At 47.3% G+C, this 16,961-nt stretch overlaps 3 protein-coding genes across 4 annotated transcripts in view; all 3 read right to left on the reverse strand.

Moving 5' to 3' along the window:
- GTF2H3 (general transcription factor IIH subunit 3) overlaps positions 1 to 16,961 on the reverse strand; it is a 111,663-nt gene that overhangs the window by 8,500 nt on the left and 86,202 nt on the right. The window lies entirely within an intron of this gene.
- DDX55 (DEAD-box helicase 55) lies at positions 145 to 7,705 on the reverse strand. The gene is made up of 14 exons (XM_068208382.1): positions 7,551 to 7,705; positions 7,221 to 7,271; positions 7,047 to 7,133; positions 6,370 to 6,461; positions 6,207 to 6,269; positions 5,449 to 5,598; positions 4,788 to 4,977; positions 4,560 to 4,642; positions 4,049 to 4,180; positions 3,053 to 3,145; positions 2,313 to 2,427; positions 1,460 to 1,628; positions 815 to 1,107; positions 145 to 408 (listed from the first exon to the last, which is right to left on the reverse strand). The coding sequence occupies exons 1-14, from the start codon at positions 7,656 to 7,658 to the stop codon at positions 244 to 246; spliced, it is 1,791 nt and encodes a 596-aa protein (XP_068064483.1). The 5' UTR covers positions 7,659 to 7,705; the 3' UTR covers positions 145 to 243.
- Positions 9,767 to 15,852, reverse strand: TMED2 (transmembrane p24 trafficking protein 2). 2 transcript variants are annotated; one of them, XM_068208388.1, is made up of 5 exons: positions 15,618 to 15,852; positions 13,889 to 14,081; positions 13,478 to 13,498; positions 11,493 to 11,600; positions 9,767 to 10,039 (listed from the first exon to the last, which is right to left on the reverse strand). In XM_068208388.1, exons 1-5 carry the CDS (start codon positions 15,795 to 15,797, stop codon positions 9,915 to 9,917), a joined length of 627 nt encoding a protein of 208 aa, XP_068064489.1. In that variant the 5' UTR covers positions 15,798 to 15,852; the 3' UTR covers positions 9,767 to 9,914. The 2 variants fall into 2 exon arrangements, with proteins under 2 accessions (XP_068064489.1, XP_068064488.1); XM_068208387.1 differs by lacking the exon at positions 13,478 to 13,498 and having other exon boundaries at positions 15,618 to 15,848.

Genomic DNA, 16,961 nt, shown 5'->3' on the forward strand with positions numbered 1-16,961 from the left:
CAAAATTAAAACATGCACGAGGCTGCTGATGGAAACCTGCAGCTTCTGCCACACCAGAGTGCTTTTAGTTTTGTTCTCAACAACTGCAGGCTCTGAGTCTTTATGGATGCCAGGTCTCTCTGTGAAGAAACTAGATCAGCTCTGTTCTCTTTTTATAGAGGTATTTTGTTCTCCATTTTTATAGAAATCCAGTTTTATTGAAATAAGCAGTGTTTTAATGTAAAAATGTGGTTAGAGTAACTGTCAGCCTTCAGATTCTGTGTCCTCAGCAGTTTCTGCTTTGAGCCTGTGGTTGCCTGTTAGTTTCTTCTCAAACTCTTCTTCACTAATTTTTCCCTTTTTTAATCTTTTTAAGAGTCTTGTGTCATTCAGCAACTCTTCCATATCTTCATCTTCAATATCAGAGCCCTGTTGGAAGTTGAAAAAAACAAATTAACACAACACCAAAAGGTTTTCATTGTATACAGTTGAACACAAGAGAAGATTAAAAGTCAGAATTTGCCAGAAATATCCAAGCAGGAATTAGTATTCAATTCCTACCCAAGCAACTGTAACTCTCAGCTACACTTGCTGAAATTTGACAAAAGCATCTTCAGGCCATACTTTGCACCTCTGAGAAATAAAAATCCTATTACTGACCAGCACCAGTGTTGAGAAGTTGTTTCAGTGTTTGGCTTTAAAAACCTCTATCATTTTTTAAGCTTTGCTTGTCCAAGTCCTAAAGGGTTATTTCACAGCCATCAGTTCCACCACACTGCAGTCCCAGGGCTCTCTACAGCACTCACTCGCAGTTTAAGGGAATGGACACAGTTACCTCTTCACGCTTCCTTTTAGCTGTTACTTTCTTTTTCTTCTCCCTCTTGGCTTTCTGCTTTGACCATGCTTTGTTCTTTACAAATTTCTTTTTCCCTTTATTTTCCTCTCTTTCTCTTCTTTGTTCTTCTAATTTCTTTTGCCTCTGCTTTTCTCTGTTTTTATCCTTAAATGAAATAGAGTCTGTATTGACAGTGACTGGAGTAAAGTCTGGAAAACATTTTCCTCTTAGTTCAGGCATCTTTGGCATTTTTAACAATGCAAAACCTCTGGCAAGACTGGCAAAATCCAGATCTGTTGAAATAAAGATTATGAAGTCAATTTGTTTCCTGCTGGATAAAGTTTATGTAACTGAAAAAGGAAAAAAAAAGTCAACATTATTTTAATGTATTGTTTGCACTCTACACCTTAATACTAGCAGCAACAGGAAGTCACTTTTATTTGTGCTTTCATCAGTTTGGTCAAGCTCTATAACTGAGTGTTTTCTCTTGAAACAAGTTGCTTGAAAAAAAAATAGAGGAGTTTTGTCAAAATCTGATGGTGCAGGAAGTGAATGTGAAATCAAAAATTAGAAGCTGAAGCTTTTGCACAACACCACTATACTCTGAGAAAAACAGTGAGAGGCACCAGGCCTGCTGGGAATTACCTTTGATCCGGAAGATCAGGTTACATTCGTGTTTGGCATAAGCCTGGACATAAGACACAAAGGCTTTCATCCCTCTCTCAAACACTGCCCTGTCAGCCAGGGCCATGGACTTCAGCTTGGGAAGAAGATCCAACACATTTGTCTGCGGTTTCATTTCCTGCATGGGACACTGGGAACCAGAAAATAAACAAGACCAGAGGAAAAGTTCAACCAAGTGATGTGGAATGCACTGTGAAACCTCAAACACAGCTTCCTTGCACAGTTAATCCTCTGTCAGCTTTGAGCCCCTTTCCCTCTGGTCTCTCCAACACACGAGCTGACCGTCAGCCCCAAACAGCAGCTCCTGGCCCAGCAGAGTTCTCACACCGCAGCTCCACAGAGGCAACATCTTCATCTCCTGCTTCACCAAGCTCTGGTCTGACTAGGAGGTCTCCAGAGAATTCACACAATTAATCCCACAAAGGCAGGAGCAGGCGTGGGAGATTGTAGGAGTTGTAAGTAGAGAGCAGAGAGGCTGCAGGGTGTGAGCTGCTGGTGAGGCCTGGGGCAGGACAGTAAGCCAGCATTGCCCTCCTGCAAATGCTCAATTTACACCCTTAGGAACAAAAGGCCTTTCCTTACTCACTGCACCACATGTTCCTCTTACAAACCCAGTGGGTAACACTGGAGCTGTATTTCATGTTCCAGCTGTATTTGGTGATTAATAAGGAGCTCTTGTCTTTTAATTCTGCACCTCTGCTAAAATATTACCATGTATGACCCCAAGTTCTACAAATTCTGATTTCAAAGCTCCTCTCAGTAAGTCTGTGCCCTTGCTCTTTCCTGCTGTGGGGTAAAATAAAAGCCTACTCACCTTTTGGTTGATGGAGAGAAAGTTAATGTAGGATTCTTCCATGGGAAGCAAAAACACCAGAGCACTGCCCACGTTGCCGATCCGCGCCGTGCGACCACAGCGATGCACGAAGGCACTGAAAGAACCCAGCAGGAGAGCTCAGCTGGGTTTGGAAGCACTGGGCAGCAAAAGGGCAAATCTTGTGGGATGGAAAACACTAAACTGAACCAACAGGAATTAGCAAAGTGTAACACGAGACACGTGTGGCAACCCCACTCAATTGTTAGGCTAAAGCAAGGGGTGTCTGTTTTGGGAGTGAAGTTCAAGGAAGTCGTAGGAAGAACTATGACAGCGAAAGTTGAAATCCATGGAAAAGCTCATTTTCTGTGAGCTTTCAGTTCCTTGAAGAGCTCAGTCCCTGCTCTCATCTCTGTTCTCCCTCACTCCAGTGTCACCTCTCGCTCTTTCTCTGATATTCTCACACAAAGCCTTACCCCAGAGCCAGCTGTGCACACAGATGTGACAATCACTCCCCTGACACCTACACACCACAAAGTCATTTCAATTCACAGCAGTGACAACAAAACCTGCACTCTTCCAGCCTCCCTTGCTCCTGCATTATTTTGTGTGTTCTCTCAGATTAACCTCCAGGAAGTGATTAAATGTGTTTTATGCAGTTTTTTGTTCCCAACTGAGACCTGAGCCGCACAGTTAACAAGACCACACAGAAAGAAAAAGGATCTCAGGATTTGAAGTTGTACCTGGCACTGCTGGGTGGGTCGTACTGCAACACCCAGTGCACTTCTGGAATGTCAATGCCACGGGCCATCACATCTGTGCACACCAAAATGCCCCTAGGAAGAAGAAAAAGTGTATTTTCATTAACCTGTCATTTGAGAAGAACCAGCCTCCTGACAGCTGTGTGTTCTGCACCTTCCCTGGAGAGTGAGGAACAAAACATATTAAAACATTTGGGTTTTTTTTAAGAGACAAAATATAAGGTAATTGCAGCTTTCACCAACTAAAATTCTAAATAACATCATGAAAATGATTTTGATTTATATTGCATTTCTAAGACAAATCAATTCCCCATTAAAAATTCAAATTTTAAACCAGCACTGCATCCACCACAGCTGAATGTACTGTAATAAATGTTTAAATATAAGACTTAAGACTTGAGTGACAATTTTAGCAGAACTGCCGTGCTGTTCTTTTCAACAGCTGTTCTTACAATCTGCTGGTAATTATTTTTCTTGTAACACAAAAAGCTAAAACTTGGGTCCCATGCCATAACAAAAATGACAGTTGATGAGGCAAGAGTTTCTTAACAGCATCCTGCAAAGCAGCCAAAGAACACTTCCCTGTGGGTAGGTTACAGCACTGTGTTGCCACGTTCTTGTTCATACACTAATAAATTAACAGCCTGGGTTTCCACTCTGCTTGCTAATCAGGAAAAGCTTATTTTTGCAACCTGTTTGTTTAAACATCAGGGCTAACATGCGATTGTAGGAAGTGACAGTGCAGTGTGCTCACCGCCTGTGCTGCCACATGGATTATCTGAAGCAGGGTGCAGATGCTCCAGTCCCATTTTCCCTTTGTTTGTGGTCATACCTTGTGTACCTCAGCACAATTTGTGACTCAGAGCCAGCCTTCACCTGAGCCATCCTTCCACACCAAGCAGCAGAACAGTCAGACACAACCACCTCCCCCTCACTATTTTGCCTTCTGGCTGGTTTAGCCCATTCCCACGTTCTCACCCTGGGAGCTTCCGAAACTCCGTGAAAATCTTGTTACGCTTGTGCTTCATTTTCCCATGGATGCTCATTATTTTCACCTGCTTAATTAAGGATTCCAGAGCCTTCCCATAATATTCCACGCAGGCACAAGTGCTGTCGTGATAAAGACAGGCATAAAGCAAAAGGTTTGGCTGAATTTTTAATCAGGTTTAGACAGTCAAGCTAGAGTTTCCCAAGCTCTTTCAAAAGTATACACTATTTTTATTTAAAACATGCACATAATTTTTATAATTAACATATAATCATCTATAATGTCTTACTTTAAAAATGAAAAAAAATTATGTTTTGCTTAATAAGACAATCCTGACATGAAGCAAGGATTAACCTCTTTTTAGGCACCATTTTCTAAGAAACAGCTCTCGAAATTAATCACTTTGAAAATAGTTGTGTCCTTTGCAACAAAGGGCACAGTTCTGGAGATTAGGTAATTAAACACCAAACTGTTCTCACAATGAAACACAAACAGAATTACCTGAAAAAGACCAGATGTTTTTCCTGTTTGTGCTGCCGAAGAAAATGCACCAACTGGTTAAATTTTTCATCTGCTCTGCAGACCTAAAAAATGCAAAAGAAAAACATAAGAAAATGGATTGGCTTTCCTGTTAATGTGCTCCTAAGTGGCCAAGACTTCAAATCTTTTGGCTGGAAGCAGGAAGAAAGGAGAGGGGAGAGGGAGCTCAGTCAGAGCCCAGGCTCACACCATGTAGTAGTTCTCCAGGCGTGTTGGGGTTTTCTGGGTGTTGCTGGCTGCCACTCCCTTCTCCTTGACCGAGATGCGGACGGGGTTCCGCAGCCCTGCCCTCACCAGGTTCTCCACCTCCTGGGTCTGGGTAGCTGAGAACAGACCTGTCCTCCTCTGCTTGGGCAGAAAGTCCAGAATGGCATTCAAGCTGCAAGTAAGCACATGGAAAAATGTAACTGGCCCAAGGCTTCCCTCAGGAAGAGGTTTCATCACTGGAAAGGAGTTCAGGCTTGTTACCACATGTCAAACTTCTATTGAAATAATTATCTTAACTCTGAGAGAAAGAGAAATCAGAGATCAAAGTTTATTGGTTAAAGTGTTTTAAGCCATTCTGGAGTGTGAATAATGATATTTAACCAAGCATTAATAGAGATAGGCTAACATAGAGCTCAATGAAGGAAATTCCACATTCATTGAAGCTCCACATTTCCTGATTCTCTTCCCCCTGAGCAACTGCTTCGTGTAGTTACAGAGCAAAGATGAAAGACCAAATTCAGAAATTTCAAAAAACAGCACAAATTAACTTTGGAGGCCATTGCAGGCCACGCTCATTCACATCCATCACACACCAACTCATTGAAATCTGCAGAAGAACCACCAGAATTTATTATTTCAATACCTTGCTTCAAAGCCCATATCTAGAAGTCTGTCTGCTTCATCCAACACCAGCACATCCAGAGCCTTCACACAGCTGGCAAGGTCCAGCCCATCTGCTCTTCTCCTGAACAGATCCTCCAGGCGGCCCGGGGTGGCCACGATGATGTTCCCACTGTCGGTGCACACACACAGCAACTCCCTCACTACAGGGTGAGGAATCTGGGAGAACTCCTGACATTGTTACCACAGCACAGCCCTGCCCTGCATTCTTCATTAAAACAACTTCATTTCGTCACTTTCAGCTGCAGCCGTATTTCAGATGCCATGGCACGGGGGGAAATGCCCAGGTGAAAGCACATCCCCTGTGGCAATAACAGTTTGGAATACAAACAGCAAGTATGGAAAGCAGCCACCAGCTGCAGGAAATACTTGGTAGCTCCATAAAAAGCCTGGGGCAACCAGCACTCCTTCAAAACTCCATCATCAGTATCAGCCCCAAACAATTCCAGGAAACTGATGAGCAGGGAGAAGTGAAATGTTCACTGAAGGCACTTTTCAGCTCTGTTCTTCACCCAAAGAGCAGATAAATGGTGCTGATGTCACATAAGAGCCTCTCCTCACGCTGCACCTCACTCCAGAAACAGACCCCACAATTTCCCAGTTCACCCCAAAAGATTCTGGCAGCAGCACCCCATTCCAGCACCAGCAGGACCACAGCTCTGGGCCGAAAACCCTGACAAGGAGAAAACCACAGCTCTGAGACACTGACAAACAACTCACCCATGCTCCTTGAACTTCTCAACATCTTCCATGGGGTTCCTCCCACCAATTAAAAGAATCTGACTAAAACAATAAATCAGAAACATTTGGGCCATCCGTAAGTTTTGCTGGCTCACCAGTGACAGGAGGAACTGTGGGCAGGGACACGCTGAAGTTCACCCACCTGAACATGGGGAAGTGTTTTGTGAAATGGGACAGCACCTCATCAATCTGAATGGCCAATTCCCTCGTTGGTGTGATAACTATAGCTCCAACCTGCACGTGGAAAACAGGAATTTGTGGGGAGGAAAAAAAAGAAAGATTTGGGCAGAATCCTCCCTTTCAAGCTAGATTAATATGAGCCATGATTTTGAGCCTGGTGTCGGACAAAACATTTCCACAGAAATACAGTAAAGTATTAAAAAACATCCAAAAATGTCTCTGAAAGACTTTGTATCAATGTGTAAAATATCTCTGCTGAAAGAGCAGCATCTATTAATGACATTTACCAGCAAGTGACACTGAAGTTCCCTGCACACTAAAATGTATTCAAGGTCAATGGATGCTAAAAAGCATTCAACACTTGCAGTGTACCAGGGTATTCCATATTTTGGGACATTTTTCCAACAGCTCAGAACCCTGTTCTGTTCATGCTAGAGAAGAAGCTGTATCTAAGTGCAATGAGAGCACCCCAAATTTATTTCCAAGTTTTAAGCAGGTTATTGTTGCTGTTCCACTGAAGAGCTGAGCACACAGTCACTCTGTGTGTAGGCAATTTTCCTCATGGATATTTTCCTGAAGTTCTCAAACTTTATTGGCACATCATAAAAATATCCTCAGTACTGAATATTTTATTCTCACCTGCATTTTCTTTAGCTTTTCTTCCCGTCTGAGAAGAATTTCCAGTATGGGAATCACAAACGCCAAGGTTTTCCCACTGCCTGTGACCTGGGAGAGTGGAAACAGCGTCAGCCCTCCCTCAGCTCCAGAGAGAAGCCTGGAAAACAACGAGCTGCACGAAGGAAAAGCACTCACCGCTTCCGCAGCCACATCTTTGTTACTCATGAAGAGCGGGATGGTCGCAGACTGCAAAAAGAGAAGCACCGCGTGAGCAGGTGAAGCGCTGCTAAATCTCACAGAGGTGAAAACTCCTCCGAGACATCAGAGCTCGCTGTGAACATCACCCGAGCCGAGCCGAGCCGAGCCGGTGGGAAAGTCACGGATGCGGCTTCTCGCTGCTACAGGTCCCGGTGACTGCCGCGACCGCCGCCGGCCCCGGAGCGGCCCAGGCGCTCCTGCCACCGCCCGCGCCCTCCTTCCTCAGCCCGGCCTCCCCTTCCCCGGGCGTGCCACGGGGCCCCGCACCTGCACCGGGGTCATTTGGTGGAAGCGGAGCTCCCGCAGCGCCCGCAGCACGCCCGGGCTCAGCGGCACCGGCAGCGAGCCCCAGCCGCCCTCAGTCACCGCCTCCATCTTGGCCCGCCGGTGCCACCGCGCCGCCGCTCCCCCGCCCCGCGGCCGCGCTCTGCGGAAACGCACACCGCGGCACCTCCCGTTCCGCCGCACATCGGTTCCGCAGCCCCCGCCGGGCTGCGCCTCCGTGGTGAAAAACAAACCTCGGGTTTAAGAGAAAATTCCCATCTTTAGGGCGAGCTGCCTATCGCAGCGAGTACTTCTGCGGGTCTTACAGCAGCGCTGTGCCACCCCACTCGCCCAGAGCTGAGATGCCGGTTCAGAGCTACCTGGTGTTTACTCCGCCTGCCCCCAGAGCAGGATGGAGTCGGGGTCAGGCCCCGATGTGCTAAGAAAGAAGGGAACCACAGAGCCGTCAGGCTGGTGAGAAAACTCTGCAGGCATCCAGGCCGAGCCCCCCGCGCAGGCAGGGTCAGCTGGAGCAGGTGACACAGCAACAGGTGGGTCTGGGATGCGCTCTGCCTGGGAAGTGCCTGCTCACGTTGGTATGGAACTCCTTGTGGTTCGCTTTATGGCCATCACTAAACATATAACTTAGAAAAACCCCTTTTGTGGAACTCCTTGTGGTTCACTTTATGGCCATCACTAAACATATAACTTAGAAAAACCCCTTTTGTGGAACTCCTTGTGGTTCGCTTTATGGCCATCACTAAACATATAACTTAGAAAAACCCCTTTTGTGGAACTCCTTGTGGTTCGCTTTATGGCCATCACTAAACAAATAACTTAGAAAAACCCCTTTTGTGGAACTCCTTGTGGTTCGCTTTATGGCCATCACTAAACATATAACTTAGAAAAACCCCTTTTGTGGAACTCCTTGTGGTTCACTTTACGGCCATCACTAAACAAATAACTTATAAAAACCCCTTGGTTTTGATCTGTACTTCTTAAGGTACCAAAGAACAAATAAACAAAGCTGCTTTTTTTTTTTTTAAAGAATTTGTTTATTTATCGAACCTGGGTCATATTTAGATTCACGAGCAATTTTTAAATGTACATCTTAGAATTCAATTTTCAGTGTTTTACACAAAAATATTGGCACACAACAGTTGCAATAAGGTGTAAGAGCCACCTCTCTGAAGAACTGCTGCAAGTGTTTGCCCGAGGTTGAAAAAACTTTACCTGGAACATGAAAACCTGTAACAAATTTTAAATTAATTGTACAAAACTGCTGTGTCTTACTTGTAGAGGATCCCCCCTGGAAAAGACCCCACCCCACCCCCAAAAATGATTACAACTAATATACATCAGTCACAACAGAATCCTGGCTCAGCACCCACATCAGACGCTTCTTAAATTTTTAAACCAATCATCAGAAAACTGAGGAAAGTAACTTTATACAAAAACAAATCTACATGTGCCTGAAAAAAGAAAACACACCAGTATTTAGCATTATGCTAATTCTGATCAGATCATGGCAGAGTTTGCCACTGCATTTAAATACAAGGGCTGCATAGCGTGGACTGAACCCCCAGAATCCAGAACCCTTTGGCCTCAGGAATCCAGATTTCCTGAACACTTCTGCCCTGGGCACCGGGCAAACAGTCTGAGCTTTGGACCTGCAAAAGCCAAAGGGTTCACGAGTGTTTGCCAAGACACTGCACACAATTGGCTTCCAAATAAAACCTCTGAGAGACTAAAAACCGCGTGAGAAACATTTGGTGATGAGCGGAGGAAAAAAAAAAAAGCATTTTCATATCAACTATTTAATTAAAAAGAACTTTGGGAAGAAGTTGATATCATTAAGACAGTTGCTGATGACTATCTTTTAAATAGCAACGAGGTGTGAATTTTAACCTTTTCCTTGGCAGTTTCTGTGAGTGGAGAAGGGATTATTTCAATTTCCTAACACCTACTGCAGGGTTAAGGATGCAAACAGTCACCTTAGGGCCTTGTACCGTCTCCCTGGACAGAACAGAACTGCGAGTGCTTGTGGAAACAAGTCAGAAAAGACAGAACAGCTTGTTACTAGAGTGAGTTACAGAGTTTGCAGCTTGCCTGGACCTTGCTTAGCACACAGACTGGGCAGATCTCAGTGGAACAAAATGATGCCAATAAAGTGACAAGATTTCAGCACAGCTTTTGCTACAGGAGATATATAAAAACAATTCTTTTTTTTTTCTTTACTAGGAAGGAATATAAGCAAATAAGTTTTACAGTTCAGTAAAGAGGGTTCAGAAACTAAATTACTTTTTTTTTTTTGTGACCAGGATGTTTGGTAGAGAGTGAACTGAAATCTGAGACCACAGAAGGATCTTACACCACCCTTCGGACTTCAAAAAACCTCTTCAGGTAGTAGATTTGTCCCAGTGTCATGGCAACTAGTACAAGGGCCTCAAAGAATGACCAGAGAACCACTCTGCTGTTTGTGTTGTCATTAACTGTTGGGGGAAAAGAGAGAAAAAAGTAGTAAGTAACAAAGCATTTAAACTGAAAACATTCTGCCACGAAACTGAACATTGCACATGAAGCACTGGGCTTGTGTCAGGTCATCACAGGCGTCCCTGCGGCCTCAGAGACGAGATCTGAGGGGGATTTTTCTGAACAACTTGTTTTTAAACCCACTTTGGACACACACTGCAGCATCTTTCTCTATTCTGCCCACCCTTCTGGCCTCTGAGCTGCCAAACAAAGCCCCTGCTTTTGCAGAGACAAGCAGGGAACTTCTGGTCTCTGAAGGGTTCTAAACATGGAGATTTTTTCTTAAATGAGACCATTAGTAACAAATGTCACAAAACTGGAGATATTCATAGCTTCAGACAACTGAGGAGACAGTGCTTTCATATAATGTTGTGTTTTCACATGAAAAATACTTGCCCTTGATTCTCACCCATGAAAGCAAGAGTAGTTCTGCTCTATTTCAACAAAACATTTTCAAAAGAGACTTTGGCTCAATTATTAAACCACATCCAGTTCAATGGTGAAATAACAGTTCAACCAAAGTTTGGGAACCAAATCATGGAATGGTTTGGGTTGGAGGGGACCTAAAAACTCATCCGGTCTCACCCCCTGCCATGGGCAGGGACACCTTCCTTGGGCACCCCCAGGGATGGGGCAGCCACAGCTTCTCTGGGCACGCTGTGCCAGGGCTGTACCACACTCCCAGGGAGGAATTCTGCCCCTGTATGTGATCTAAACCTCCTGCCTTTCAGTTTAAAACCATCCCATGGTTTACCATGTCCTTGTAGATGGATTAAATAATATCATCACTGGTATCTGCATGAATACACCATTCAAACAACTACAGAATTCACATCACTTAAGCAAATCTTATTTTGTGTAACAACCTCCTTACACAAGGTGAAGCCAATTTAAAGATGACTGCAAGCAAAATCTACATTCTTTACTCCATGGGCAGGCCCTGCAGGATTTAAATTATTATTTTTAAAGTCACTTGAAAAAGCTTTCATGGACTCATGTGTCACTATTAAACACAAAGTGAGTACACAGAAGCCTGGTAAGTTCAAAAGAGAAAAAGAGCCAGTTTTATTCAAACATCTGGTGTTTATAGAATTCCAGAGGTGACCGTGGATTGGAGGATGGGATTACCACCTCTCCAACCACACTGCTCCAAAGATCGATCCATCATTTCTCTCCACTTACAGAGAAATATGTAAATATTCTATTTCTACATGAAACTGTGTGGGAACTCTGACTCTCAAAGATGCGAACATGATCAGAAGGCTGAAGAAGTTGTATGAAAACTTTAAAACTTTCAAAAGAACCATAAAAGAAAACTTAACACCTTTAACAATCAGGGCAACGCTCATGTTTAAATGACCATTTGCAAGCTCACTGAGAGGGGAGCAGGCATTCACCCAGTCAGGCACCTACTTGCTCTATGTATTCTTTCACGGACTTCCATGTACTCCTGCTCGTGCTTCACAGCTGTCATGGCCACTGCTAACTCGTTAATCATCTCTTCTAGCTTGTTCTGATGAGCTGCAGAATAATTTCAGAAGCATCACAAAGTCTGTTAATGACTGGAAAAAACGGTTTCAATGAATTGATGAGCAGTTAAAGGTGATTTCCTGCTGCAGAAGGTCTGACAGTACAGCTGAACACTTTCTGTCCTTACAGCTGAGTTCAGTTTCTGTAGCACCATTTCCCTAATGCGTCTCTGTGGTGTTTAACAAGTGGGAAAACATTTCCCCACATCCAAACGGGAGGAGACAATTGAGACTCAGAACAAACCCCACATTTCCAGTGTGCACATACTTTTCCAGGAGAACAGAATGGAAGAATGCACAAGACCAATACCACACACTAATATCTATTTTGCCAATATCATCCAATATATTCCAAGCAAATTATCTTAACATGACAGCTTTTCCTAGTTGTTAAGCTTGCAAAAATAGAATGACTGAGAATTTAGCTCAAGATCATGATGCTGGCAAATTATGAGATCACTTTCTTTAGCAAAAAATCACATCCTGTGATCTTCAAGCTCAGCTGAACTCCAGCATTCAGGGGGCACGATGCCCAGGGGGCCTGGCACAGCCTTCCCTTGTGTTGTGAAAGCAGGAGAGGAGTTAAACACCAAACCAGTAGCACAAAACCAGCTTGAGACAGTTCAGCAGATGGAAGGCAGAGATCTCAGATTTAGTGGTTTGACTGTCAATCACAGGATCTTTTTAATACATCCACGCTCAAAGAACTGTCCATCACAAATTTATAAATTAGGCAAGTCATTTGCAAAGTTTTCTGGCATCAGGTGGAGGTACCATTCCACAGACACGCCCTGGGCAACCAGCTCTCTTTAAAAGTCACAAAACCCAACATATTTTCCTTTCAAGGGACATAGTTGACTTGGAAGCTACCTCACTACAGTTTTATTTGTAAATTAAGTGTTTCAGATCACAGTCTGAAAATAGAGCTGTTCAAAACACACACCTTGTGGGGAACAGTCAAAAGAGAGGACCCGAGAATAACACTCATACAAGTTACAATTAAAACCTAAATAGTTGTGCAAACCACACTCACTTTCCTAATACCTCAAATCCCTTATTTTCATGGCCAACTGGTCATTGCAGTAAGTGCAGTTTATTAGTAAGAGAAGAAACTATAGTTGCAGGGATAGTCTAAAAACACTCCAAAAATTCACTTCAGAAAACTGTCTTATTGCACTAATACTCTTTACAACAGATATATGCAGACTCAATAGAAGACTTAAGTGAGTCTTAAAAAAAAATCCAAAGTTAGGAATGTGCTACTTTTAAGTGACATCAAGCACCCAATGACCAAGTTATTGACTTGCTAAAATAGAAAATAAGAATTGGTCACCTTTCTAGCTACAGTCAGCAATTTCTAAATAAACTTTATAGCTTGCTATGCAATACATTCTTTTTTTTTTTTAACAGCAAATGACAAGTTTGAGTTTTTCCCCTGATACATCAGTAATAATTCATAACCTACAAACAGCTTATTGCTTCCAAAAGCTCTTCTTACTCAACATCCCCTTTAGCAAGAGAAAGCAAACGCTGCCAAAAACATCCAGCATTCTTGGATGTTCAGTGTTTTAGCTCAATTTCACCTAAACTGATTAAATCTTCTGTCAGCCATAAACAACCACCTGAAGACAAACTGCCGTGGCCAGTGCAAGGACCTGATCCCAAGAGCTGCTCAGGGCATAAACCTGCCAAAGGGAGCCTGCAGGTGCTCAGCATTGCTCAGAATCAGACCTTTTGGGTAGTTTATTAAAAAGACATTCTCATGCTCCAAACCAATGTTACAGAGAAAAAGCCAAGTTAGCTGTTAGTGAATGAACACATGTGCCAGAGACAAGATGCTAAGGAGCTTTCAAAAAGCAGTCCACATACCATCCCAGGTATCTCCACCACCTAGAGGAAAGTGTAAGAGATGAACACAGGTACAGGACAAAAGGCTGCAGATAAAACAGTCATTTACACAGCTATGGGAGAAGTTTTATATTAGCACATTTATCAGCTAAAGGCTCCACACTGCTGAGCCTACTAGGAATCGGAGGATGGCACTGATGAAGGGCTAAAGGATGGAAGCATTAGTGTCTGCAGATGGCCGAGGGATTCTCTGGTGATTTTGCCTCAAATTGTGTAACCAGGTCTAAAAACATCCACTTTAGCTGTGCAGGAGAACAGCTAATTACACCTGGAGGAACGGGAATCCTGAGAGCCCTACTCAAGTTCCCAAGTCATGCAAGCAGGGAAACGCTCCCGAGCTGGAGCCGAGTTCCTTCCAGGACTCTTCCTCACCTTCTGTCTCCATGTCTTGCCCCTTGGGAGCTTCCCCGATATCGATAGTGAACATCACTATCTTGGGAGTCATGGTGGACATCCTGTTGCTAAAGCAGAACTTGTAAGTTCCATCCATGTGGGCAGCAAAGGTGTATTTTCCACTGGACTCTCGATCGCCTTTATAAATCCCTTTATTATCGGGGCCTGTAATCTGCGTGGGGAAAACAGAGGATCACACGTTTTTATTCCAAACACAGAGGTTTCAAGTGCACCATCCCAGCACCGCCAGTCAGCCACTCACAGGCACCAACACCATCTGTGATCTGGCTGCTTTGGCACACTCCAATCTCTCCCTCCCACAACTCGCTGGTGCAGCTCCCCGCACAGAAATCTCTTTTTAAAACCCCACGAACTTCTTGGTAAAGAGAGTCATGCAAAAGCCTCTCTCCCTGGCCTCCTGTGGTCGAGATAAGCAGTCAAGAACAAGCAAATCACAAACCCTGGCTCTTTGGCAAATTAACAACTGCAGGGAAAACCTTATCTCTGAAGGAAAACAAAAAGGAAAAAAAGACATTCTCCAATCGACTTGAGACGCACAGTCAGGCACTGCTGCAGCTACCATTTCAAACGGACCGAATACCTGAGTTCCGAGCTCTCGGGCTCACTGTGATCCTCAACTCCCCTCCCAGCAGGCCAAACTGCTGCTGAGCTTCCACTGGCGACACGTGCAGGGGATGTCACCGCTGCCAGCCCCTGTCCCGTGTCGCAGCCATGTGTCATTCTCAACTGTTACAGGACTCTCAGCAACAACTCCCACCTCTGTGACATCCCACACGAAAAGCTCTCTGCTCTGTAGCACGATGAAAGCAATTCGTACTCAGTAGCTCCTGATTTCATTCCTCTTTGAAGATCAGTATTGGCTCAGAACTTGCCCGGATTAAAGACACCACCTTCGGATCCAAGGGGCAGCAGCTGACTGCAGAGAGCACCGGGAACCCGCCCTCGGTTCCCGGTGACGAGGCTGCACCGAGCGCGGCGGGGCCGGAACCCCCGGGGGAAGGGGGGACAGCCCGAACCCCCGGGGGAAGGGGGGACAGCCCGAACCCCCGGGGGAAGGGGGGACAGCCCGAGCCCCCGGGGGAAGGGGGGACAGCCCGAACCCCCGGGGGAAGGGGGGACAGCCCGAACCCCCGGGGGAAGGGGGGACAGCCCGAGCCCCCGGGGGAAGGGGGGACAGCCCGAGCCCCCGGGGGAAGGGGGGACAGCCCGAACCCCCGGGGGAAGGGGGGACAGCCCGAGCCCCCGGGGGAAGGGGGGACAGCCCGAGCCCCCGGGGGAAGGGGGGACAGCCCGAGCCCCCGGGGGAAGGGGGGACAGCCCGAGCCCCCGGGGGAAGGGGGCACAGCCCGAGCCCCGTGCAGCGCGGCCGGGGCTGACTCCCCGCACCCGCGGCCGGGCCCGCCCGAGGCCGCCCACGCCGCGCCGAGAGCGCTCCCGCCGCACGGAGCCCCCGCAGCGCGGCGGGCGCGCCCCAAGCCCCGGCGGGCGGGTCCGGCCCCGCTCCGGACCGTCCGAGCGCCGCGGGCGGCTCCCATCCCGATCCCGCTCCCGATCCCGCTCCCGCCGGTGCCGCCGCTCGCTCCCGAGGGGCCCCGCGCACAGCGGGGCCGCAACGCGCGGGGCCCGGCCCCGGGACGGCCCCGCTCCCCAAGGTCGGCCCGCGCCGCCGCCGCCGCCGCCGCCGCACCTCCACGTCGATGTCCAGGAAGCCGCCCTCGGCCACCTCGAAGATGAGCCCCATCTTGGTGCCGGACGGCACGCGCTCCAGGAAGCACTCCTCGGCGTGCGCGTCGATGCTGACGAAGTAGGCGGCGGCCGGGGCCGCCAGCGCGGCCACCAGCGCCAGCACCGCCCGCACCGGCGACATGGCGGAGCGACCGGCGGCGGCACCGAGCGGCGCTTCCGGCCCTCGCCGCGCCCCTTCCGGCGCACGGGGCCGCCGCTCATTGGCCGCCGCCGCCCCGCTGCCACGTACGGGCTGCGCTACGGCGGCCGCCGGGAGACAAACAGCAGCGGGACCGCCAGGGCGCTGAGGCAGCGCCCGCGCGGCGCGGGAGGCGGGACCCACGCGCGGGGGCAGCCAATGGGCGGGGAGAACAGGCGGGGCGGTGGCGGCGAGAGCCAATAGGAGCGAGGCGCGGGGATGAGGGGGCGTTGCCTGGCAACGGGGCGGGGCGAGCGCGGGAGGCGGGAAACGGCGGCTGAGGGGAGGGGGGGGGCGGCGGCTCCTGAGGGATCCCGGCGGCTCCTGAGGGATCCCGGCGGCTCCTGAGGGATCCCGGCGGCTCCTGAGGGAGCGAGGGCAGGCGGGAGGGGGCAAGGCGGCTGTCACCGCGGCCGAGGCTGCTCCTAAAATTGGGAAATCAGAACTTGCTGCAGCGAGGGAGATGTCTGGGGAGTAGCCAGCGTTTAAGACGTTAATAGGGAAGCCCAGCTTGTGGGCTATTCACGCTTAAGGAAACACAGTCGTGGCACGTCCAGTTTCTGCTTCACCTGAGAGTAACTGTTTAAAAACTCATTCCTTGCATGACCATGCTTAAGCGCTAATTTCCAATTAAACCTCCCAAACAGAAATACAGAAGTTCGTGCTTGAGCTCAAGGCAGCCTGTTTCATAACTAGCTGTTTTAATGGTGTGGGGAAGAGTTGAAGACTAACACAATCTGGCTTTGCAGTGAAACATTTGTGCGTTGCTTTTGCCAGTAAACAAAAGCTTATTGGTGACAGCCAGACACGTTTATCTGGACAAATGGCAGATTGACATCGCTGCGTTCCGCTCTCCCTCTCCAGCTCCAGGTGTGAGCCAGAGCTGCTGTGTCACTGCACGCACAGGGTGTGCACAAGTGTGCGCAAAACTCCGCAAGACAAGCTGAGCCTGAGGAGCTGCAGGTCACGTCCCTGGCTGGATAAGAGACTTTTCCTGCCAAGTCATCTTCCAAGAGTTTGGATCAGGCCAACATCAAACCTGCTGCTTCCCGTGCCACAAACTGTGCCGGTTTTTCACCTTTCTCCGCTGTAGTTTTAGTCTTTCCC

This window comes from Anomalospiza imberbis, chromosome 18 (assembly GCF_031753505.1).
Source record: "Anomalospiza imberbis isolate Cuckoo-Finch-1a 21T00152 chromosome 18, ASM3175350v1, whole genome shotgun sequence".
NCBI classification, from domain to species: Eukaryota; Metazoa; Chordata; class Aves; order Passeriformes; family Viduidae; genus Anomalospiza; species Anomalospiza imberbis.

Bases quoted from the DNA above. Each gene is read 5' to 3' on its own strand.
- DDX55 (XM_068208382.1), bottom strand. From the start codon at position 7,658: ATGGAGGCGGTGACTGAGGGCGGCTGGGGCTCGCTGCCGGTGCCGCTG. The intron at 1,108-1,459 runs GTAATTCCCAGC...TTATTTCAACAG, and splicing joins CCTGATCTTCCGGATCAAAG to ATCTGGATTTTGCCAGTCTT. The intron at 409-814 runs GTAACTGTGTCC...AACTTCCAACAG, and splicing joins CTAAAAGGAAGCGTGAAGAG to GGCTCTGATATTGAAGATGA.
- TMED2 (XM_068208388.1), bottom strand. From the start codon at position 15,797: ATGTCGCCGGTGCGGGCGGTGCTGGCGCTGGTGGCCGCGCTGGCGGCC. The intron at 13,499-13,888 runs GTGAGGAAGAGT...ACTTTCCTCTAG, and splicing joins GCAAGACATGGAGACAGAAG to GTGGTGGAGATACCTGGGAT. The intron at 11,601-13,477 runs GTATGTGGACTG...ATTATTCTGCAG, and splicing joins TGGTGGAGATACCTGGGATG to CTCATCAGAACAAGCTAGAA.